The 24305-nt window shown below is 38.2% G+C and overlaps 1 protein-coding gene across 4 annotated transcripts; it reads left to right on the forward strand.

Annotated features, from left to right (window-relative positions):
• Positions 1–3514: 3514 nt before the first annotated feature.
• On the forward strand, positions 3515–22424 carry LOC110112831 (pentatricopeptide repeat-containing protein At5g61990, mitochondrial-like). 4 transcript variants are annotated; one of them, XM_020845173.2, is made up of 3 exons: positions 3515–7220; positions 15893–16374; positions 21980–22424. In XM_020845173.2, exon 1 carries the CDS (start codon positions 3914–3916, stop codon positions 6905–6907), a length of 2994 nt encoding a protein of 997 aa, XP_020700832.1. In that variant the 5' UTR covers positions 3515–3913; the 3' UTR covers positions 6908–7220; positions 15893–16374; positions 21980–22424. The 4 variants fall into 4 exon arrangements, 2 of the variants coding, with proteins under 2 accessions (XP_020700832.1, XP_020700834.1); XR_003699465.1 differs by lacking the exon at positions 3515–7220 and adding an exon at positions 9931–10049; XM_020845175.2 differs by lacking the exon at positions 15893–16374.
• Positions 22425–24305: the final 1881 nt, after the last annotated feature.

A 24305-nucleotide genomic window follows, 5' to 3' on the forward strand; every position in this document is an offset into this window, starting at 1 on the left:
GCGAGGCGGACACGAGAGGCCATGCGACGGGATCCAGCCCGTTGATCATGGATCCGACGATCCGGATTCATCCTGTGCATGCCCGAACCCGTTCCGTAACCCTAACTCGAAATCTGCCTCGTTCTCACGATAGGATGGATCAAATGACGTAAAATTTTAAACAAAGATTATAGAAGTGAAGAGCATCCCATGGGGAGTTTGCTTCAAATCCTAAAACGCATTGAATAACAAATTATTTAAATCTAAGTGTTATAACCTAGGGTTTCTATTTTACATCAATCCAAATGGTGGATTCGGGAGTTCTTGGGCTTGTTGTACGTGTAGACTCTCCACGCACAATTCTCCTGTTGAACTCGAACCTTGATACGCCTTGGATCGAGTTAGAGAAGCCCTTGAACGAAAATTCCCTCGGGTGGCAAGAATCCTCGTCGCCGGTGAGGTGTCACTGTCGGGTTTGGCTTGGGAAGTGTGGGGAAAGGTTGTGGGAGCTCTCACCTCAAAGATCTCGGGTTATGGAGGCTTGGGGAGAGAGCAAGAGCAAAAGGTCCTAAATTATACAAAATTTTCAATATTTAAAGCCTCTAGACCTAAGGTGGACGGTTGGGATCAGATCACCGGTCAATTGGGAGGGAAACCAGTCTATTTAGGCCGTGGTTTGAATTCAAAATTGATTGGAGGCTTTAATTGCAATTAATGGGCTCTTAATTGAGCATAAATATGTCATTTTGACCTATTTATGACTTGGTTTGACCAAGTCAATTAAGTCAGAAAGGAGGTGGGCTAGGCTTATGAGACATTGAAATGGATTTGAAATTGAATTAGGCACATTAAGGCCAATTGGGTCAACCTGGGTTGACCTGGCCAACTAGGTTGACCCAGGGCATGGGTCTGAGCCCAAAACACTTGACTTGACTCCCTAAACCCATTGGGATGGGCCCTGGGGTCTAGCCTGGCCAAATTTGACCAGGTCAACTCTTTGACCTGGTATGGGAGAAAAAGTAGGTCAACAGGTCCATGAGGTTTTATGTGCATGCATGAGAATTCTGAAATGATTTTCCCTATGAGCAGCACAGCGTTGGGTTGGCAATGCTTTGGCATTGAGCTCTCCAACAAAATTTTGAAAAAAGAACTAACATTATGGCACTATGATAGGGGTATTGCAATGCCATGCTCTCCAGTGGGGAGTGTTATGATGCTGCAGGGTTGAGTACTATGGCGAAAGGTCTGCTTTTTATAAAATTATCCAAATTTATTTCAAATTCATTTTATCAAAATATAAACCCCTCCCTAGTCGATTAAAAAGAGAGGGGAAAGATATTGGTGAGAGCAATCTAGATTTTAGGTACTCCGATCTGTTTTCAGCTGTCGATCCAATTCAATAAATTCCTTAGATTGAGGCAGGCTACATTTTATATATCCAGTTTTCAAAAATACAAAAAAAGGGATCTTCCTTATTTAATTTATAATTTCATAGTGAAAAAAATGAATATACTTTTTTTCTTGCAAAACTTTAACCCTATAACTTTAAGCATTTTCTAGGAAATTTACAGTGGTAGTTTGGAAAGTGCGCTATTTTATTTAACTAAAAAATAATTATGATCCCAAAAAATAATGTTGATGTAATATTAAAGCATCAAAATAATATTCTGAATTATCCCTGGTAATCTGGTTATATTATGAAACGATAAAATTATGCTCTATAGTTAAATATGTTATCAACTAGTAAAGTATTATGTGAAATTCTAAAATTTCTTTATTTACATTGATTTTATTTCAATATAATGATATATAAACTTGTCCATTTTAATTGTGTGGTTATGAGATGATAGGATGTATGATGGAAGTTATGTTATAGTACAAAATATATAAGGAGTAATAAGGGTTTCAATATATTATATGTGTTAAGCATTGGGAGTCATAAGACATATTTTTTTTTATATGCTAGCAAAATGAGTTATTCTAATATAAGGTATAAGGGCTTCATGGTTATCTTTAATTTTCTATTATGATATATAGAGTATTTATTTATTTACTTTCCCTACATTGTCATTGAAATTATGGACAAATGTAAGTAATATCCTATTCAATATAGTAAATTAATATTAACTACTCTCAAAACTCAATTGAATGCTTAATAAGTAAAATATTTGGAGATTTAGGTTGGTGGGTGTAACATGCTGAGTTGTGTTGGCTCGCACCTACTCTACATTGAATTTCAGGTCGGGAAAATATTTTACTTATTAAGCATTAAATTGAGTTTTGAGAGTAGTTAATATTAATTTACTATATTGAATAGGATAATACTTACAATTGTCCAAAATTTCAATGACAATGCAGGAAAAGTAAATAAATAAATACTCTATATATCATAATAGAAAATAAATGATATCCATGAAGCCCTTATACCTTCTATTAGAATGACTCATTTTGCTACCGTATAAAAAATATATATATGCCTTATGACTCCCAATGCTTAACACATATAAGATATTCAAACCTTTATTACTCCTTATTTATTTTGTACTAGGACATAACTTCCATTACACATCCTATCTTCTCAGAACCACACAATTCAAATAGACAAGTTTATATATCATTATATTGAAATAAAATCAATGTAAATAAAGAAATTTTAGAATTTCACCTAATACTTTACTAGTTGATAGCATATTTAACTATTGAGCAGAATTTTATCGTTTCATAATATAACCAGATTACCAGGGATCATTCAGAATATTATTTTGAAGCTTTAATATTACAACAACATTATTTTTTGGGATCATAATTATTTTTTAGTTAAATATAATAGCGCACTTTCCAAACTACCACTATAAATTTTATAGAAAATGCTTAAAGTTATAGGGTTAAAGTTTTGTAGGAAAAAAATTATCTTCATTTTTTTCACTATGAAATTATAAATAAATAAGGAAGATCCTTTTTTTTTTTGTATTTTTGAAAACTGGATATAGAATGTAGCCTGCCTCAATCTAAGCAATTTATTGAATTGGATCGACAGCTGAAAACAGATCGGAGTACCTAAAATCTAGATTGCTCTCACCAATATCTTTCCCTTCTCTCTTTAATCGACTAGGGAGGGTTTATATTTTGATAAAATGAATATGAAATAAATTTGGATAATTTTATAAAAAGCAGACCTTGCGCCATAATACTAAACCCTGCAGCATCATAACGCTTCCCACTGGATAGCATAACATTGCAACACCCCTATCCTAGTGCCATAATGTTAGTTCTTTTTTCAAAATTTTGTTGGAGAGCTCAAGGCCACATCATTGCCAACCCAGCGCTGCGCCGCTCCTAGGGAAAAATATTTCAGAATTCACATGCATGCACATAAAACCTCATGAACCCACTTTAGAAAAGATTTATATACTCTCATGCATACAAAATAATCACAGACACATGTAGAAGACATGAATATATATATATATATATATATATATGAATTAAAATGAGAGAAAATAAGGGAGAAGAAGAAAACTCACTTTCGCTCACTTTCGTTGGCTACTTCAGTCAATGAAGGGCGAATATGAGCAACTTCGCTATTCTTTGACTTCGCTATAAGAATAGAAAGAGGAAGAGTCGAGGAATAAGATAGAAAGTTGGCTGCTAATTATTAGGAAGGAGGAGGATTCAACGGATACAATTAGGGTAAGGTGTGTGAGAGAGAAGTTGACAACTACGAGAGGATGAATTGTCGGACGATGAATGATGGCTTAGCATCAATCATCTTAAAATGGTAAGATAGAGGTTACAGGCAGGAAAATCATGCGAGGAGGAACAAAATCACTTCATTTTGCATGATTAGGGAAGACTTCTGTCACATAAAAGGTGTTTTAGGATTCAGTTCAATTACTGGTTAAGATATTTTATATACATGAAAAAACAATGAGTTATGCATGCAAATCCTAAAGCAGAAGCAGCCATGAGCAGGTTTCCTAAACTTCGCCCTATCTTTAATCGCTGTCTCCAAGCCCGATGCTCTTCTCCACCATTCTTCTCGACTTCCGATGTCATCAAAGACTCGGGAACTGACGCCGAAGCCGTTGCCCGCGAGATCTCCAGCATCCTCGCTTGTGCCGGTAACTGGAACATCCTCATCGCCTCCTCCGACATCCCCGGCCGAATTACTCCTGAAGCCCTCTCCGCAGTTCTTCGGCGTCGGATCAACTTAGTCGATGCTAGGCGTCTCCTAGATTTCTTTGCATGGGCTGATTCCCAAATGGGCCGGCCCCCGAATCTCGAGTCATTCAACACACTTGCAGTTCATCTCTGCAACTCCGGCTTATTCGGCCCTGCCAACGGCCTCTTTGAGCGGATGATCAGCATTTACCCGTCTCCTTCCTCTGTCCTGGATTCTCTGAAGGACAACTTCATTGCCATCCAAGGATCGACTTTAAAGGTTTTTGATGTACTGATTGACACTTATAAGAGGAATGGTTTGCTTAAAGAAGCATCCGAAGTTGTTTTATTGATGAAAGGAGGGAGCTTTACGCCTAGCTTGAGGTGCTGCAATGGGCTTTTGAAAGAGCTCCTAAGGGCTAATCTCATGAATTCGTTCTGGGAGGTGCATGATTTCATGCTGAGAACTCAAGTTGGTCAGGATGTTTACACATTCTCCACTTTGATTAGTGCTTATTTCAGGGTTGGAGATGTGCTTTCAGCAAAAGGAGTGATAGCGGAGATGGGAGAGAAAGGTTGTGATCCTAATGCTGTGATATATAACACACTCATTGGAGGTCTTTGCCGGTGTGGTAACTCTAAAGAAGGAAGATTACTTTTAGATGAGATGTCATCGAAAGGGATGAAACCTGACATTATTGTGTACAATTATTTAATTGATGGGTTTATGAGAGAAGACAGCATGGACGAGGCTTTCAAAATAAGAGATGATATGGTGGCTTCAAGCATCCAGTCCAACCTAATTACTTATAACAATCTTATTCGTGGATTATGCAAGATGGGTAAGATGAATGAGGCTCATGAGCTCTTGAAGGAGATGGTTCGAGTTGGTTGGAATCCAGATGCAATGACATATAATTTCATTATTGAGGGACATTTCCGTGAGAACAATTCAAAATATGCATTTCAAGTGTTTGTTGATATGAAAACTCGATTTGTGTCTCCTAATGTGTATACTTACAGCTTGATGATAAGTGGTTTATGTCGTGGTGGAGAGTTGAAGAATGCTGTTAGTTTGTTGGAAGAGATGATTGCAACGGGCCTCAAGCCAAATGCTATTGTGTACTCTCCTATTATTTCCGGCCATTGTAGAGAAGGCAGGGTTGAAGAGGCATGCCTGACATTCAACAATATGAAGGATAGAAATGTTCTTCCGGATGCTCACTGCTATAATTCTCTCATCAATGGCATATGCAAGGCTGGGAAGATGGAAGAGGCTAAGCACTATTTGGCAGAAATGAAGGAGAAAGGGATTTCTCCAAATGCATTCACATATGCCTCTCTCATCCATGGCCATAGTAAAGGTGGAGAAATGAGTGAAGCAGATTTTTACTTCAAAGAGATGCTTACTCGAGAAATAAAGCCGAATGATGTCATCTACACCACCCTCATCGATGGCCATTGCAAAGCAGGTGACATTCCAAAGGCCTTATCAACATTTCACTTTATGTTGAGGAATGGGCTGCTACCTGATTTGCAAACATATAGTGTTTTTATACACGGCCTTTCAAAGATAGGGAAGATGCAAGAAGCTTTACAGGTCTTTCATGAGCTTCAAGAAAAGGGTTTACATCCAGATATATATACTTACAGCTCTCTCATCTTTGGTTTTTGTAAGGCTGGTGACATGCTAAAAGCTATGAGTCTTTATGACGAGATGCACAAAAATGGCATTGAGCCAAGTGTTGTTACTTATAATGCTTTAATTGATGGATTTGGCAAGCTGGCTGATTTTGATAGCATGAGAAGGTTTTTCAAGTGCATTCAGGAGAAAGGTTTAGAACCTAGCAGTGTTACTTACACTATAATGATTGATGGTTTCTGCAAATCTGGATACTTAGCTGAGGCTTTTGAGTTGTTTGATGAAATGTTGTTGAGGGGAACCCTCCCTGATCGTTTTGTTTACAATGCTCTACTTCATGGCTGTTGTAGAGCAGGGAACTTAGAGAAGGCCATGGATTTGTTTAATGAAATGTTGGTGAAGGAATTCGCAGCTGAGCTCACTTTTAACACATTGATTGATGGTTTCTGCAAGCAAAGGAGGCTGGAAGAAGCAAGGGAATTGCTGAGACTAATGTTGGAGAAAAAAATCATGCCTAATAATGTGACATACACAGCCTTGATTGATGGGCATTGCAAAGCAGGTAAATTGGAAGAGGCGCACAATTTATTCTCAGAGATGGAGAAAAGAAACATAATGCCGAATACCGTAACATATACATCACTTATATATGTATATGGTAGACTGGGGAACCTTGGAATGGTTTCTTCTTTGTTTAAAGAGATGGTTACAAAGGGTGTTGTGCCTGATGAAGTAACTTATGAAGTAATGATTCATGCTTATTCTAAAGAAGTGGATGCAGCTGAGGCCTTAAGGTTGGAGGATGCTTCTGTTAAAGAAAATGTGCTCGTTTGTAACAACACATGTGCTGCAGAATTTCCTGGCTTAAACCAGCAGGAAGAATTATGCAAAGCTCAGGATTTGGTTAATGAACTGAAAGAGCATGGAATCAACCCTGATGAGTCTGACTTTCAGATGCTATTCCATTGTCTCTGCACAAAGGGGTTCATGAATGAAGCAAAAGAACTTTTGAAAATTATGGTGGACAGAGGTTTGGTGCTTAAAAATAATACTTCGTTTAGTTTAGCGGATGGGTCTTTTCAGATAGCCCCGGCTATTGATGTCAGATATGTCTCACAGAATTAGAAAGGTTCTATATTTGTAACACAGATTAACTGAAAAGAAAACACAGAAGATAACAATTAATCTTGCCTCAAACATGGCAAAACTTCTCTTGCTGTCTTTCCATAGAGCCGTTGTGCGTGGCTGCATGTACAGATTGATCATGGAATACTGAGAGAAAGGGAGACAGCGCTAGATTATCTGAATTCTCCTTGTCTGATCAATTTCATCAGAATCTACCTTGGAGCTGAAGCCAATTAACATGTGCTATAGATGAAGATTTGGAGTCATAAATACTCAGAAGATCTGAAGTACTGTGGAAACTGATGTGAAACATGTAAGTAAACAATAATTGTTTTTTTTTTTTTGGAAATGAATAATAATTTGAACTTTAACCTTGCTACTCGTAAACTTATGTTTCACCAAATTAGATTCTTAGAAATTTCCATTAGAAGTTTATGTAATAGCAAGTGATTACAAACGAGATTAAAAGGATACTTGCAAGCAACAACAAGAATAAGAATGTAAAATTAATGGCAATGAAATCAAAATCCACGGCTTAACAATGAGAAATGTTCACCCTGAGTTCCCTCACTCTTGCTATTGAAATTGGGGTTTAGCGGAGAAAGGGTAGAAGTAACCCTAGTGATGTCACCACAAGACAAGTGATGTATAAGGTATTGTTCGTCGGAGAAGTAGCCGGAGAAGGGGAAGTTGATTGTCGGCCGACGATTTGCCAATTCCCAGTTGGTCGTTGCTCGCCAATCGTCTCGGCGAGATGATAGAGTATGCGATCTACGTAGCTTTCCACTAAATCCTAGTATACCCAGTCTGGATCAAAGAAGGGCGACAACAGGATGTCGATTGCCCTTGGGAGTTGTATGCAAACCCGTGGTTGACTTCAAGATTGGCCATTCATGGAGGCGACGTCGGTTTGTTGGACTCGATCCTCGAAGGATTTGTGTTGGAGGAGAGGCTATGAAGGTGAGAGGAAACGGGAGGGTTTCAGCTAGGTTAGGATGGGGCTCCAAGAGATGGAGATAGGGAAAGGAAGATTAAAGGTTGTAGGAGAAATCTGAAATTTTAATTTCAGATTCTATGAGGAGGGAAGCTTTTTTGAAATTCAAAACTCTTCCAAATTTGGAGCTTAAAAGGGGTGGCGGCTATGAGGGATTTAGGGAGGTATTAATTTGGGTTTGAGAATTAATGGGAAGAGAGGCGGTTGGACCGGGGGGGGGGGGAGATTTTGGGAGATTTAAAAGCTTCTTAAATGAGTTATCTAATTTAGGAATATAAATATTAAATCAAATCTAATTTAAATTAGAATTAGGTTTAAAACTTTCCAAAATTAGAAATGGTCATTAAAGAAAGTATTTGAAATTCAAATAAAAATACCTTCCAAAGTTACTATGGGTATTTTAGGAAAGCAATTAATGGAGGTTTGAATTTTGAAATTCAAAATTCATGTGGTTTGGGAAGGGGAACCGGCGGCTAGGGGGACCAATGGGAGACCGGCGGCTATTGGAGTGGATGGCCGGCTGGCGGCTATGGGCCAAGGTGGCCGGTGGTGGGGTTTGGGGTTTCAGGTAGGGAAGAAGCCAACGAGAAAGGTGGTGATGGGGAAAACATGAGGTGGTTGGCGGTGTGGGAAAGAATGAAGGGAAAGAAATAAGAAGAGAAAGGAAGTGAAATCGAACCGAGAGCCCAAAACTTTCGGCGGCTGTTGGGCATTACGTTGGCCCTCTCCTAGGGTTCTCTCGTCTCTCCGAAGCACACAAGCAACAAGAGCAAAGAAAAGCTGAATTTTTTTTAATTGATTCATCATTAACCTCATACAAAGCAAAAGACCTGTATATATAGATCTCAATAATAAAGAAAAGAAGAAAGACTCAAATGTCCTCGGGGCTACAATGAGAACTCACTACCCATAGGGGTAAACTAGGAAAACTGAAATGCAAAATAAATAAAACATAAAATACATCAAAAGTAAAGACTCTGAATTGTAGCCGTCGATCTATGATTCCGTCGATGGTACACATGTCGAAATCTCTGGGTGATATCCCCATCAGAAACATTAAGAAACTCTTTGCTTTTTCAGCGTTCTTTCAGCAAGCTATCATGATTAGTGCCCCAATGATAAGAGTTAAATTTTTCTGATTTATATCGTGGAGCAAATTGCAATGATAAAATGTTGTTTTTTCACTTCGGATCTGCTGGAGTTTTTATGCATTTGCTTAAATGCACTACCCTATGAGTCTATTAAATGTCTTTTAAGCTGTAGAAAAATATCATTCCATGCAACATGTTTTTAACTCCCTCTGGCTACCTTGTCTAGCTAAGCGGAACATTATTTATTAACATTATGATAGAAAGTACTTGAATATTTCAAGTAAAATCTAACACTATTGGTAAAAACAACAAAAACAGTCCACAACTCCAATGGAAAACAACAAAAACAGTAATTTTATTGGAAAATCTGAGGGAAAACGCTTGAAATTCACTAGTAGAAGAAGAAAAACAGCAACATACAATTGATCCTCTATTCAAGAGGAGGATCCATCTCTCCCAGATCTCTAGACATAGCTAGAGCCCAAAGAAAACCTAAATCTAGGAGATCTCAAATTTCAGCCAAATTCAAGATGTCTTAACCCTAGGAGAACAAATTATTTAATGCATACAAATCAAAAGGAATTCCCTAAACAGGCCCTACATTCAAATTCTCCCAATTCCCTCAAAAAACCTTCCAAAATACCTCCCATGGATCTCGCGGCATGCGCAGGAGGCAAAGAAGTTCCATCTCTGTTATGCTGGGCCGGTCCCATGTGGACCGGCTGGACCGGTCTAACACATTACTGCCACAAGATTTGTCTTTACTCATCTGTTTTCAAACATAAATGGGAATCACTTGCCCATGTCCCTTGTGACAACAAAATCAGCTATTGTTCTCGTCACTCAACTTATTCAACTTTTATTGAAAAACATCAGTTTAATTTGTCTTTAATATTCTCTCTTTTTTCTTTGTTTCCCTTTGTTCCTCTCTCTTGTCACGGGGGAGCAGCATCGGAACTCTTCAACAATACTAGATATCTCCAATCGGCTTGTGCTATGCCTTATAAACTAATTTTTGGAATCTATGGGCTTGCCTTTTAATGGATGTCATAGCAAGGTATGTTATGTTTTCTTTCCCTTTCAATGTAATAATGTTCTATTTTATTACTGAATTAATGAATGATATTTTTCAAGAAACGTTGTAAGATGTAAAAGCTACTTATGGGGATTGCGATGAACTTGAAATGATGTGAGAATGAGGCAGGCAGATTCTATAGTTTAATCGTACGGTTGCTGTATCTGTGGATTATATATTTATGATAACAAGAAAGATGATTTTTTTTCTAAATCTTCGTTAGTTTTGACTGTATCTTCGGTGGTTTGGCCAAGAACACACTTTGTGGTCATTGTCTATTAGTGCATGCGGCAGGTGTGGCAAAGGAGGGCTTTGGAACAAATTCAACAGAATAATTGATAAAGCATCAACAATTAATGAAATTGCAGGACGGATGGACCAGGAATGGAAATTACATATCTCAACTTACATTGCATATTCTAAGTAAGTGCTTCAATTTTGCTAGTAAATAGATTCCATAAAATTTCTCAATACATGTAATATATTCATATTTAAACTGTTTGACGTCTGTATTGCTTGAGATAGTAAATGGCAACTGCGGATAGTGTGCAGTTACGGTGAGCTTCTGATACTATAATAACTATAAGTGCACGTAAATAGTAATAGTAATAGTAATATTGAGGAGGAGGTAATTAAAGGTGTTATTATTTTAGGACAGAAAAGGGAGTTATGCTTGTAAAAAAAAGAAGAAACTTGTCACGTTCTATTAACCTTTTTATTGTATGGTATGATTTTGTGGTAGCATACCGTAGCTAGACTATGGTTGGATGATAGTTATGGTGTGATATTGTACCACATTCAACAACTGGTTAGAGTTCTCTGGAATTTCTTACTCGTTGATTATGTATGATATTATAATACCGTATCTAAGATTCTAAGTGAAAATTCTATTGCTAATAAGGTAACGTGCTGGTCAGAAGCAGATAGATGAAGTAAAACAATAGGATATTCAAATGTGATGAGGTCATGAGTTGATGGGAATATAGAAAAATGAGAAACGTTTGAATAAGAGAATATTTGGGAAGGGAATCATTATGTTATTATTTGATATCTGATGTAGTGGTACCAATGGATGGTTTCAGATCAGGTCAAACGATATGATTCCTACCCTTGTATTGCTTGATTAATTCTAGAATGAGTATTTGTTAACTTAAGAGAATTAGAGAGGAAAAAGACTTGATTTTATTGCACAAAATTATCCCTATTTATAGATTTATACAAGATATCTTAATAAAGAAATAAATAGCTATAGAATCATGCATAATTATCCTAATATAATCCTTTCTAAATCAGCCACTCAAATATGGAAGGAGATCAGCGTGATCTGGGTGAGCCTCCCAAGGATCCCCATGATGGCTGTGGGATTGAGGGTCAAGGGATGACTGAGATTTTAACACTCCTCCCATGGATCTCCATGCCAAACATGAGATCAAGAGTTGAGGGACGGTTGGGATTTAACACTCCCTCTCAAGTTGGGGAATATAGATTTGTCATTCTTAGTTTGAGAATTAGTCCCAAAAAGGTACAAACCCCCTGGTAAGAATGTCTGCAAGTTGATCTTTTGATGGGACATGATAGATACACATATAAGATCACTGCCCAATTTCTCCTTTATGAAATATTTGTCCACTTCTATATGCTTGGTCATGTTATGCTGAATCAGATTGTGAGCTATGCTGATTGCTAATTTGTTGTCATAGTGTAGCTTCATGGGTCCTTCCAATTGATCATTGGGTCGTCTAGAATCATCTTGATCCATATTAGTTCACATATTCTTAAGGTCATTTGATGAGGACATCCGACCGTGGAGAGTCTATCAGAGAAGGAGCAGGAGATCAACAGCTACGATTAGGCCATTTTAGTTTTGATCATCTATTTATATTTGATTTTATTATGTATCTTTTCCATTTTTACCCTCACTTGAGGGAGTAGGCTTATGTGACCCTAAGGGGTACTTATGTCACCTGACATGTTATTGTATTTTGTCTATTTATAGACCCCTCTCCTTCTTTGGGGAGGATGATTATGATGATAAAAAAGTTTTTGCATTTTGTTTTTTGGAGAGTTGTGAGAGTTTGAAGTCCCTTGATGAGGGCAAAACACTACCCATCAGCCGCAGGAAGCGTTCGAGCTCGTGGTTTATCTCCATCTCAATTTCGTCTTGCTATTTTCCTCTGGTCACCGGTCCACTCCTTTCCCTAGCCACCGGCCACTCCACAACCCATCCCTTGGCTGCCTCCCACCCTAAACCGCCGGCCCCCTTTCCCTCCTAGCAGCCGGCCATCCACCTCTTTCCCATTACGTCCAAAATTTCAAATCAAGTAATCATACTTTTCATATTTGACGCATCTTAAATTAGGAAAGTCTTAAATTCAGATTTTAATTCATTTGAATTTGAACTTTCTTTTTTAAAATAAGATGAGTTATGCTAGGAAAGTCCTCCAATCATGCCAACTTGAATTTAAGTAGAGATTTGTCATAATTCTTCCATCCTTAATTAATATTATATGTTTGGGAAGTCTCTTAACTCTCCAAATCAACTCCCCCTTCCCTCTTTTGAGATTTATTATAATCCATCCTTCCTTAAGCAATATTCTATGTTTGGCAAGTTTCTTAACTCCCCCAAACCAATTCCTCCCCTCAAGCTACCCGCCACCCCCTCTCTCTCCCCTCTTTCCCCTTTTGCTCTTTCCAATTAATTCTCACCAATTACTCACTCTCTAAATCGAGAATAAATTCCCCTCCCCATGGCCACAACTCCTCCTCCAATGTTGCTAACTGCTGCTCCTATGCTTCCATAGTCAGCTATCTAGTTTTCTCACCCTAATATCAACTACTCCAAGATTTGAGCCTTACATGATTGCTATCCATATGTCTAGAACAAGTGGGATTGCTGTCCATATTTTTTTTGGACGATGTCGGATGGCTGTCCAAATGTCCAGAAAATGTTAGATTGTCGTCCCGACGTGTAAGAGAGGTTCTTATTGCTGCCCTCCCCTCATAAGCACTCAACGACTTTGCCGGAGCTTAGCATCTTCTTCCTATGGGTAAACTCTTTCTGACCCCTCCCCTTATACCTATTTATCCTCTCTCAACTGTGGCATCGTTTATCGTGAAAGTGTCCCCGCTTAAAACCCTACCAAGAATATTGTGCGAGTGGATCTTTATAGTGACTAATCTAATTGTTAATTTAGGGATCTCTTTGAACGCCTCACATTAGCTTGACATAATTTTAATTTGATCATGTAACTATTTCCTTGATCTTAATCCTTATCTGGTTGACTTAAACATTTGCTAAGAACACGAAAAGTTAATTAATTACAAAGCTCTACTCATGTAGGTGTAACTTTCATATCAATCACATTTGCCTATACATGTAGTCCTACATCACCATCGCTCTGAACTCTACTTCTGCACTAGATCTTGTCACCACATTCTGTTTATTGCTCCTTCATGCAATAAGGTTTCCTCCAACTAATGTCCAGTATCCTGAGGTAAATCGTCTATCTACTGGTGATCTTATGTAATCTGCATCAATATATGCTTTTGGTTTTATTCCACATTCTCTTTTGAACAAAATCCTTTTTACTAAATTCCCTTAAGGTAGTGCAATATTCTATCTATTGTCTGCATGTGAGTCTGCTTTAGATTTTGCATGAACTGGCTGACCATGCTTATAACAATGGCTATATCTGGTATAGTGTGGGAAAGGTAGATCAATTTTCCCACAAGTCTTTGGTAAGCTACCTTATCTACGTCTGGATTCTCTTTAGCTTCCCTTAATTTGAGATTTAGTTCTACCAGTGTTGATGTTGGTTTACAAGCTAGTTTACTCATTTTCAGTCTCCCCCTGAAGATGAGGTTTGGTGAAATAAGGTTTTTGTTCATAAAAAATGACTTCAACACATACAAGGGTTTTTTTGGTGGTGGGGTGATAACACTTATGACTTCCATGAATAGATGAATATTTGACAAAGATACATTTTAGAGCTTTTGGATCTAATTTTTCTTTATTTTGATTGTGAATGTAAACGACATGAGGGCTTGCGGAGTTCGGCGAAATCGGTATGATCAGATGGAGGCTGGGGCGTCAGGAGCGGGCCGTTCTATAAAGGCGGAGACGGGCCGTCGACGAGAGCGGGTAGGCTTTGCACGAGATCTGATGTGGGCGACATAGGGTGTTCCGTTGGATTCAGGCAAGGCCGCGGAAGACAGATGAATGAGAACAAGAAAGTGAAAGTAGGAGAACCGCTTCCTCTTTTTTTTTTTTTTTGGCGTTTTGCTCTATATTTAATGACCGGTTTACTATAAGGCAGTTATCATTGTCGAGCGTTGTATCTTTTGGTGTTCAATTTCTTAAGGCAAGACCGACTCAGACTCACGAAGAGAGATACATCTCTTCAATTTCTATTTTATTTTTATTATTTATTTATTTTAAATTAGCCAATAAAGTCAAACTGTACAATGCGATCTGTATTGTACTATGATGTGTTTGATATATTTGGTAATTCTAAAATATCAAGTTGTATTTATTATGAAGCTAGGACGAGCCTCAAAAGATAATGTGTGCCCTAATGTGTTATATGCCAACAATCTCTAACGACACCAAGAGATTGTGGGCAAAGTTAGAATGGGTACCTGTTGGCTTGCCATTACTCACCTGCGCCTCACCTGATTTTGGAAAGGAACGAGAAGGCTAGAAGAATCCTTGAAGGTTCGATTTTGTTAAAAAAACTGAATTGGGTGAGCCACTTGGAATCGATTAGGGTTTCATTAAGTTTAACTTGACTCGATTTGACTTGATCCTTCTCCATTAAATTTATTTGACTCGATTCAACTCAATTGAGCTTAATTTGACTTGATTCGGCTCTATTAAGTTCACAAAGTGACTTCTAGTTATGTAAAATAGGAAAGACCAATGGTGGCATGGACTTATGCATTTATATGTCCATGCACAATTGCATGTGCAATAGTTAGCAGTTGTAGGACACTAACAAATGCTGCACAAAATATCATGTCGTTTGGTCTACGACGTCTCATTTATTTTGGATAAACGACGTACATTGTATGATTTCATTTGTTTTATGTAGTTGAATTTTAACCCAACTAATATTCAATTTATTTGAAAATCTTGGATGACTAAATTATTATTAATCAAACTAAATCTACTTAACTTCGTAGGTTTGATCGTTTGTTCAATGCACTTAAACCATACAGTGCACACTTTATGTGTAAAATGCATGTGTTCAATTTGCTTCTTGCTTTTAAGTTCATTAATTGTGGTTTTCCATATAGCTGAAAATGGCTGCTAATTATTCCCACCTAGGTGTAAATTTTATAGATGAATGGAACTTGATGCAGCATCCAAGACCGACCCATTTAATAAACTGGTCAAATGCATGACCCGAGCCCAATTCATTTTTTAAACGTGTCAACTCGAATCTGGATTTTTCTGATCGGATTCGAATCGGATTATTTATTGACACTATTTGGGCCGAGTACCTACATCTGCTTCAGCTGACAAAGTTCTTGCTTTGAAGCCGCCCCAACAGCCAGAATAAAAACAATCCCTCTTGGGAATGACTATTGATTGCCCATGAAAGGCCAAAGCTTTTACAAATACAAATTGTATAATGACTTTTTTTATTTTGGGCGAAGTTCATAATTAGCAATTGTACTTGCCTACCATTATTCTTTCTGTGGAACTCCTGAAAATCCAAGGATGAATTTCTAAATGGAACTTTTTTATGCACACTAAATTATGATTTATGTATAACTTTTTGAACTTGTTATCTGAAACATGTACATGTCAAATTTCCCCTTAGATGCCAACATATTAGGCTCACACCAAGGAATGAGGGCTGCAAATTGGTTGAAATGTTTGAAGCTGTTCGGTCTGTGATATTCTGTGTAGCCCTCAGTGTCTATGACCTGTATGGAGCTCCTGCGCCTGGAAGTAATAAGTCTATTATGAGCAACTAATTATTCTGTGCGGACACCGGACGGGGAGAATCGTCCGGATTTGCAGTATTTTCACTATCCTTTTGCTGCGCTTTTGCAAAAGGACAGCAAAAGTGCAACAAATATTTAATATTTATTAAATAATTGAATATTTGTTGCGCTTTTGCAAAAGGGCAGTAAAAAAACATTCATAATTGAATATTTGATGCATGTTTACTACCCTTTTGTAAAATCTCAGCAAAAAGGCAGCAAATCCAGACGGTTCTCTCCGCTGGTGTCCGCACAGAATAATCTCTTCTTACCAACAGGATGCTACAGAGCATGGATTGTTTGAGACTACCGTCAGGTAAGAGGCTCTGCTCTCTTGATTATAAATAGGTGTATATACTTCTGATGAATTAACATTTTTAATTAGGCCTCATTTGGTTGCTTGAGTTTGAAAACATTTTTTTTTTTTGGGACTTAAATGGCAAACTCACACACACAACGCATACACAAAGACTCGAACCCAAGACCTCTTAGTTGGAAGCCTAAACTCTCAACCAACAAGATAAGGTGAGCTGTGTTTGAAAACATCTTTTGAAAATGGTGATTTTATTTGGATAAAAGTTAGATGAGGATATTTGAACGTAATTTGGTCATTATGCATTTAAAAGTTTTTGAATTTTCTTGATAATCTATGAATTCCATTTTTTTTAAAGCAAATATTCTATCACAAATCTTTTTTCGTTTGTTTTCATTGCTCTGCCTGTGAAAACAAAATCATCATATTTGAAAAAAAAATGAAATATTTATTAAATTTAATATTTAATGAAATATGTTAAATCACCATTTTCTTAAATCGTGTGTTCTAACTTCTCGCAACCAATTTGGCGCTTAGTATCAGTTTGGGACAACTTTTTCACAATTTTGTTTTTCAAAAAATTGCTAGTGTGGTTTGGCTGCAGCTTTATTGGTTTTCTTAAAACCTTTTGTAATGTGTATTAAAGCATTGTCACGTCTACTGTTATTTGTCCTCACTTGTAATTATTTGTCTGTCATAGTCTATATATAGTTCTCTCTCTGTACGCTTGAACAGATAGAATTCAATACAATCTTTATTTTCCTTCTTCCTGTATCTCCTGATCTTAACGCCATTTCAAGATTTCATCATGGTATCAGAGCATCAAGGCTTCACAGCCATTCTCTGATTTCCGGCATCCCTTTCTTGCTTCCGTAGATTCTCTTCCGCCCTAGTTGTTCGTCCAAATGGCAGAAGAACTTTCCACTGGATCTCGCCGGACGACGTCCTGCACCACCAATCAAGAATCGGAATTCTTTATTCCACCCCACCTCAAATTTCTCATCTCAAACATCAAAAACCTGGTTCCAACTCAGCTCACCACGGACAATTACGCTATATGGAAATTACAACTCTTCCAGCACTTCTCTGCTAACGGATACGAGAATCATCTTGACGGAACGGCCATCGCTCCTCCACCATCCGACGTCGAAGCTCACAACAGATGGGAACTCACGGATAGAAACCTGGTGTTCGCTATTCTTTCCAATGTATCGTCATCAATTCTTCCATACGTGCTGAATCTTCACAGCGCTCATGCTGTCTGGACCACCCTAGAGCGCCGCCTGCAACCTACGAACCGCTCTCGAGTTATACAACTCAAGAACGAGTTACACCAGATTCAAATGAAAGATCGCACGATGCATTCAATATCTTGATCAAATCAAGAATATCGTGGACAATATAGCCGCCGCCAGCTTCACTGTCGACACAGAGGACATCGTCCTCTACATCTTGAATGGACTACCCAATGGCTACAACTCATTCAAGACTGCCATTAGAACATCTCTCCAACCCATTAGCCTGGACGATCTTTACTCATTACTGTGTAGCGAAGAAATCAATCTTCACCACCAGAATCTTCAAGATCAACGTCAGATGGAGGCAACGACACTTCTGGCTCAACGTCATTCAAACTATCGGGGGAGGTCCAACAAATCGCGTAACTCTTCCACTGCACCCCGAACCCCGATGATCGTCGACGGTCAAGAATCATCAAGAACCCCTACCACTCGTCCGACTTGTCAAATCTGTGGTAAGCGTGGGCACTCAGCCGGAAATTGCTGGCATCGCTGTAATTTGAGCTATGCTCCTCCTTCCAATCAGCGGGCTCTCTCAGCTCAGCAACAAAGTACAAAAAACGATTGGATTCTGGACTCCGGAGCATCCTCGCACCTAACACCTGACATCACGAACATTCAGAATCCAACGGTGTACAACGGGCTGGACTCTGTTTCCATCGCCAATGGCTCCAATCTCCCAATTCAGCACTCGGGTCAGGGCATCCTACCTTTACCCGAGTCCAATCGTAAGCTTCTTCTTCGCAATATAAGTCACGTACCTTCTCTCTCACACAACCTCATTTCTGTTTCCAATTTGGCCGCTGACAATAACCTATCAATTTCTTTTAACGCTAACAAGTTTACTGTTAAGGATTGTCAGGACAATCAGATACTTCTTCAAGGTCCCAAGCACAATGGACTCTATCGAATCAAAGTTCCTACTCGCAATAGCTCCACCGCGCTCCTTTCCACTCGCTCGTTCAACTTTACTTGGCATAACCGGCTCGGGCATCCCAGTGCAGGCACCATTTGTCATCTTGCCAAACTTATTCCTGAGGTTTCAAGGCGCTCTACTGATCTGTGCGTTGCTTGCAACATATCCAGAAGTCACAAATTACCCTTAAATAACAGTATTTCTACCTGTAATAAACCGTTTGAACTTGTTCATTCGGACGTCTGGGGTCCGGCCCCCGTTTCTTCTATGACCGGTTTTACATACTATGTGATATTCATAGACGTTTTTTCTCGTTTGACGTGGTTGTATCTTTTACATACTAAGAATGAAGTTCTTGAAAAATTTATACACTTTCATAACTTAATAAAGAACAAATATAATACAGCTATTCAGACTTTTCGGTCCGACGGCGGAGGAGAGTTCCACAACATTGCCTTTCGCAACTACTGCTCTCAACACGGCATTACACATCAATTTAGTTGCCCGTACACACCCGAACAAAACGGCACTGCGGAGCGGAAACATCGGCATCTCATGGAGCTCACCCGAACGCTTGTTCAAGCTACTCACCTCCCTAACTCACTCTGGGCTGTAATTATTTCCACGGCTAACTACTTGATCAACCGGTTGCCCTCCTCCTCGCTAAACAACTTAACTCCATACTTCAAACTTCACGGTACTCCCGCAACGTACACACATCTTCGCACCATAGGCTGTCTATGCTTTCCTTGGACTAAACCACACACAGCAAACAAGTTCTCTACTCGTTCCCTTGAATGCGTTCTTGTGGGCTACTCTTCTCAGCACAAAGGATACCGCTGTCTAGGCTTGCACAACAACAAACTATACATATCCAGACATGTGGCGTTTTATGAAAATGTCTTTCCTTACTTACAGAAACAGAGGCAGAACATTACGAGCAATTCTCCCCACTACTCGTCTCCTCTGCTCCTTGTTCCTTCGTCGACTTTTAATAACTCCATTTATTCTTCTCAGGTACAACATCAGTTCGGTCTAAACCACAATTCATTACCCTCTACCCCACGGGTCACTTCTCCTCCTTCTCAATGACCCAACATCTCGCCTCCACCACCGCCTCCAAGACATCCAATGCAAACCTGTCTCCGTTCTGGCATCTCGAAACCGAAGGCCATCTTTGATCTCTCCGCCACAGGCTCAACTCATCAGGTCCCCACATGGTACACCGAGGCTGCAAAACATCTAAAATGGCGGGAAGCCATGTCCAGTGAATACAATGCCTTGCACAAGCAAAGTACCTGGTCCTTAGTTCCGTCTCCCCCAGGCAAACCAATCATCGGCAGTAAATGGACATTCAAACTCAAACTTCATCCTAATGGTGAAATTGACCGTTACAAGGCCAGACTTGTCGCACTCGGTTGCTCTCAAGAGTTTGGCATAAATTTCACCGAAACATTTAGCCCTGTCGCTAAAATGGTCACAATCCGACTTCTACTCACTGTTGCTCTTCATCATGCATGGCCCGTCCACCAATTGGATGTATCAAACGCTTTTCTTCACGGTGACTTGACCGACGAGATCTACATGAAACAGCCACGGGGTTTCGAAGATCGCCAACATCCTCAATACGTATGCAAACTCAACAAATCTATCTATGGGCTGAAGCAATCTCCGCGAAATTGGTTCACCAAAATCACGAACTTTCTCCTCTCAATCGGTTTCGACTTCAGCAAGGTCGATCCTTCCATTCTTCTGTTCAACAAAAACAACATATGTATGTACATTCTTATTTACGTAGACGACATCCTAATCACCGGCAACAATACCGCAGCCATCCAATCTACTCTCAGCCAGCTTCGTTCCACATTTCAGATAAAACAGCTCGGTGAAGTTTCGCTGTTTCTCGGCATCCATGTGATCAAAACTAAACAAGGTTATTTTCTAGATCAGTCACACTATGCAACCGAACTTCTTTCCCATGCAGGTTTCCTCAACTGTAAACCCTCCAGCACTCCAGTTCTAACCAAACAATCAGGCAAATTGGACGAACAGCCCTATTCCGACCCCAAGCTCTTTCGTCAACTTGCAGGATCGCTTCAGTATCTTTCAATAACCCGACCGGACATTGCGTTCGCCACCAATGCGGTCTGTCAACAGATGCATCATCCTCGAAACTGTGATTTTCAGGCTCTCAAACAACTACTCTGGTACATTAAAGGCACGATCGACTTCGGTCTTCCTATCACAACGGGTGAATTATGTCTTCGTACATACGTATATGCAGATTGGGCCGCCGACTCCACAGACCATAAATCGATATCTGGCTTTTGCACGTTCTTAGGCAATAATCTCATTTCTTGGTCGGTTAAGAAGCAAACAACGGTCGCTCGCTCCTCGACCGAAGCAGAATACAGGTCTCTCTCCGCTGCCACCTCAGACATTTTATGGATTTGACTGCTTGCAGCAGAATTCGGCATCTCTTCTCTCCGTCCAACTACTATCTATTGTGATAACACCTCCGCCATTGCCCTCGCCAATAACCCAGTTTTTCACACTCGCACGAAACACATCGAGATTGACTACCACTTCATTAGCGGGCACATCAAGCAAGGCGCCATTCAAATTGATCATATTTCAACTACAGATCAAATAGCAGATATTTTAACGAAGCCTCTATCCACAACTCAGTTTAGTACTTTAAGATCCAAATTAACCATTCATTCAAGGAATGCTTAATTTGAGAGGGGATATTAAAGCATTGTCACGTCTACTGTTATTTGTCCTCACTTGTAATTATTTGTCTGTCATAGTCTATATATAGTTCTCTCTCTGTACGCTTGAACAGATAGAATTCAATGCAATCTTTATTTTCCTTCTTCCTGTATCTTCCTGTATCTCCCGATCTTAACGCCATTTCAAGATTTCATCAATGTGAACAGTTTTTTTCAGCCAATTCTTAGTGTAGTTGCTGCAAGAAAGTTGTTCAATATTTTATAAGAGAAATATATATATATATATAAACTCGCAATAATTTTTTAAAATTTGATTTTCTCTAACATTTTTACAGCACCTTTCACAGTTAGCTATATAGCTGTCCATAAGATCCTAACATCAAAATAATCATGCATGTGATTCGGATCAATACTTTGTTTTGAACAACTTTTTTATGCTTCTTAAAATAGTTTTTCAGCTAAAAAATATTGATTTTTATACTAAAAATTTACTTCAATAAACTGCAAAAAAGTCGTTCCAAGGTTTTGTTTGGAACAACTTTTTTACTGCTTCTTAAAGTAGTTTTCTAGTACAAAAATTAACAAGTCTTGTGTTCAACAAGTATGATTATTTTTGAGGAGAAAATTAACAAGTCTCCCCTTGTGTTCTGTGATTACTCCAGTGGTTTCTCTTCAAAGACGAACCACAACAACCAATCCTTGGCTCAATTGGCTTGCTACTACATGGCAATGAAGTTGACGGATTTCTACTTCCATCACCAGCTGCAAGCAGGTCCGAGGATGAGAAGGATGAAACCAATGTAGTTGAAGAATTTTTTTCCATTGCGTCGCTGAGATCGAACTCATCACAGTTTATTAGGTAGGAATAATGTTATAGACGAGCTTAAGAACAACTGTATGTTGTCTTTGTTTGTAAATTTATAGAGATTGAGTAGTTTAGTATTGACAAATAGGTGCTGGTTTTTACAGTATATCTGAGATTTGGAAACAGGACATGGCGTACACTGTAAGATATGTTGTATTTTCCTTATTTTACTGGTGATTTACTTCTGATTCTTTTACATTATATTTATATTAATCCTTTGGGCAAGCATATGGTAAACTCAAGAGATAAGTTTTGTTGCAGATCAGAATATTTCCAATGTATGTATAGTACGGTGACATGTATCTTGTGTAGCTGTTTATATGCGCATTCAAATAACAACTAAAGGGAGGGCAACCCTAAACTTCTCTCTCTCTCTCTCTTATATTATGTGTGGACACCGAACGGTTTAGAGATCAATCAGAACGCTCTAAGTCACCCGGTATCGAGCAAAAAAGGGAAGTGGCTTATTATGATTGATCTTCAGACGTTGTACTGTGTCCGCACAGAAAAATTTTTCCTCTCTCTCTCTTTGATGCAACTATTGATCAAAGTTCGAGCAAAATAAATATTTGTTTGGGATAGCTTTCTTATTGTTTCATTTTTCAGATTACAATTATAGTTTTTATTTGATAATTGTTATTTCATTGATTTTGTGTTAGGAAGTTGCTTGCTAGAGTAGTTGTCAAAACAACTGCCCTTTCCACAATAGTTTGACAATCATCTTTATAAAAAATTGTGGCAGTAATATTAAATGAGTGAATGTTCGCGTCTGCGTTATGAACTCCTCATACGATAATATTAAGGATATTTTTCAACTGAGATGGATTTCAGGTATATTTCTCAACAAATAAGAGGACATATTCCTCCTGTGCTATTATGAGGCATATATGAAATACTTCAACAATTTTTTTTGAGGATAAGATGTTGAAATCATGTCATTTTGTTGCATCCCTCTTCAAACCCATCTCATTGCAACGAAAATTTATTACGTGCGGTGTTCGGATGCGCCCGGAGGTCAATCTGGATGTGTCACGTCATTCAATGCACCGCGTCATCCAATGCACAGTGCATTGGGTGATGTGGTGCTTTTGGATTGACCTCCGTACATGCTTGAACATCACTCAGAATAATCTCTCCATTGCAACATACATGTATTGCCATATTGGCCTCTTTATGCATTCCATCCATTCTCTATATAAACCGTTCACTATAAAAGGAAAATAATATGATTTCTTAATGCATTATTTCTTTTCATTGGTCGCTAGAAATGTACTAGATTATTTAATGGGTAAAGGTTCAAGGCTCTATGGAAAAAAAAAAAGAAAAAAGTAATCAAACTATTTATTAGTCAATCATATTAATATGCATCAAAATATTTTTTTAATAAAAATGATTTAATTTATAATTTAAATATATAAAATTATGGATGCTCATATATATAAAAATATATATATGGTGGTTAAAATTTTAATTGCTTTATCAATCATTTTAAAATAATATTATGCTCATTTAAATGTTTAGCATTTGTAAACTTATGTCTCATGGGGCTAATCTTCATCGATGCAAATGTCTCTAATGTTTGAAAGGCCTAGAATGACTCATTGATTTGGTCGATATAGACAGGTCGTGTTCGTTATCACGAGTGTCTTTGATAGGCAATGTGATTGCTTCGACCTAATTCTCTTGCTTAATCCTATTAGATATGTATGAAAGCCTATATGAATATTTACAAGTATAAGATTTAATCTTTATTGGATATCATTTTGTAATTTTCATCTCATGACATCATTTATAATAGACTGGTTTTAATTCAACTTATAAAATTTGGTACCCTTCATTGGCTCTCATGATTTTGCATCATTTAAAACTTGTTTCTAATAATATTTTGTGATTAATTGTCATATTAGATATTAGATCTAAAACTCATATATTTATAATACTCCTAAGGTTTATTTAAGTTTATTTTTAATTAAAATCTCATTAATCTTTTTAAATTTTTTATAAAATGTAGTTTATACATTTAACTAAATTAATATCACATTTTAATTTTATTTTTAATACTATCTGAAAATAGTAGTGTATACTCATGTTCTCCTTTTCAGGTGTTTTGATAGGTAGTGACC

The sequence above is a fragment of the Dendrobium catenatum genome, unplaced genomic scaffold, assembly GCF_001605985.2.
Source record: "Dendrobium catenatum unplaced genomic scaffold, ASM160598v2 original_scaffold_27042, whole genome shotgun sequence".
Taxonomy (NCBI): Eukaryota; Viridiplantae; Streptophyta; class Magnoliopsida; order Asparagales; family Orchidaceae; genus Dendrobium; species Dendrobium catenatum.

Bases quoted from the DNA above. Each gene is read 5' to 3' on its own strand.
- LOC110112831 (XM_020845173.2), top strand. From the start codon at position 3,914: ATGCATGCAAATCCTAAAGCAGAAGCAGCCATGAGCAGGTTTCCTAAA.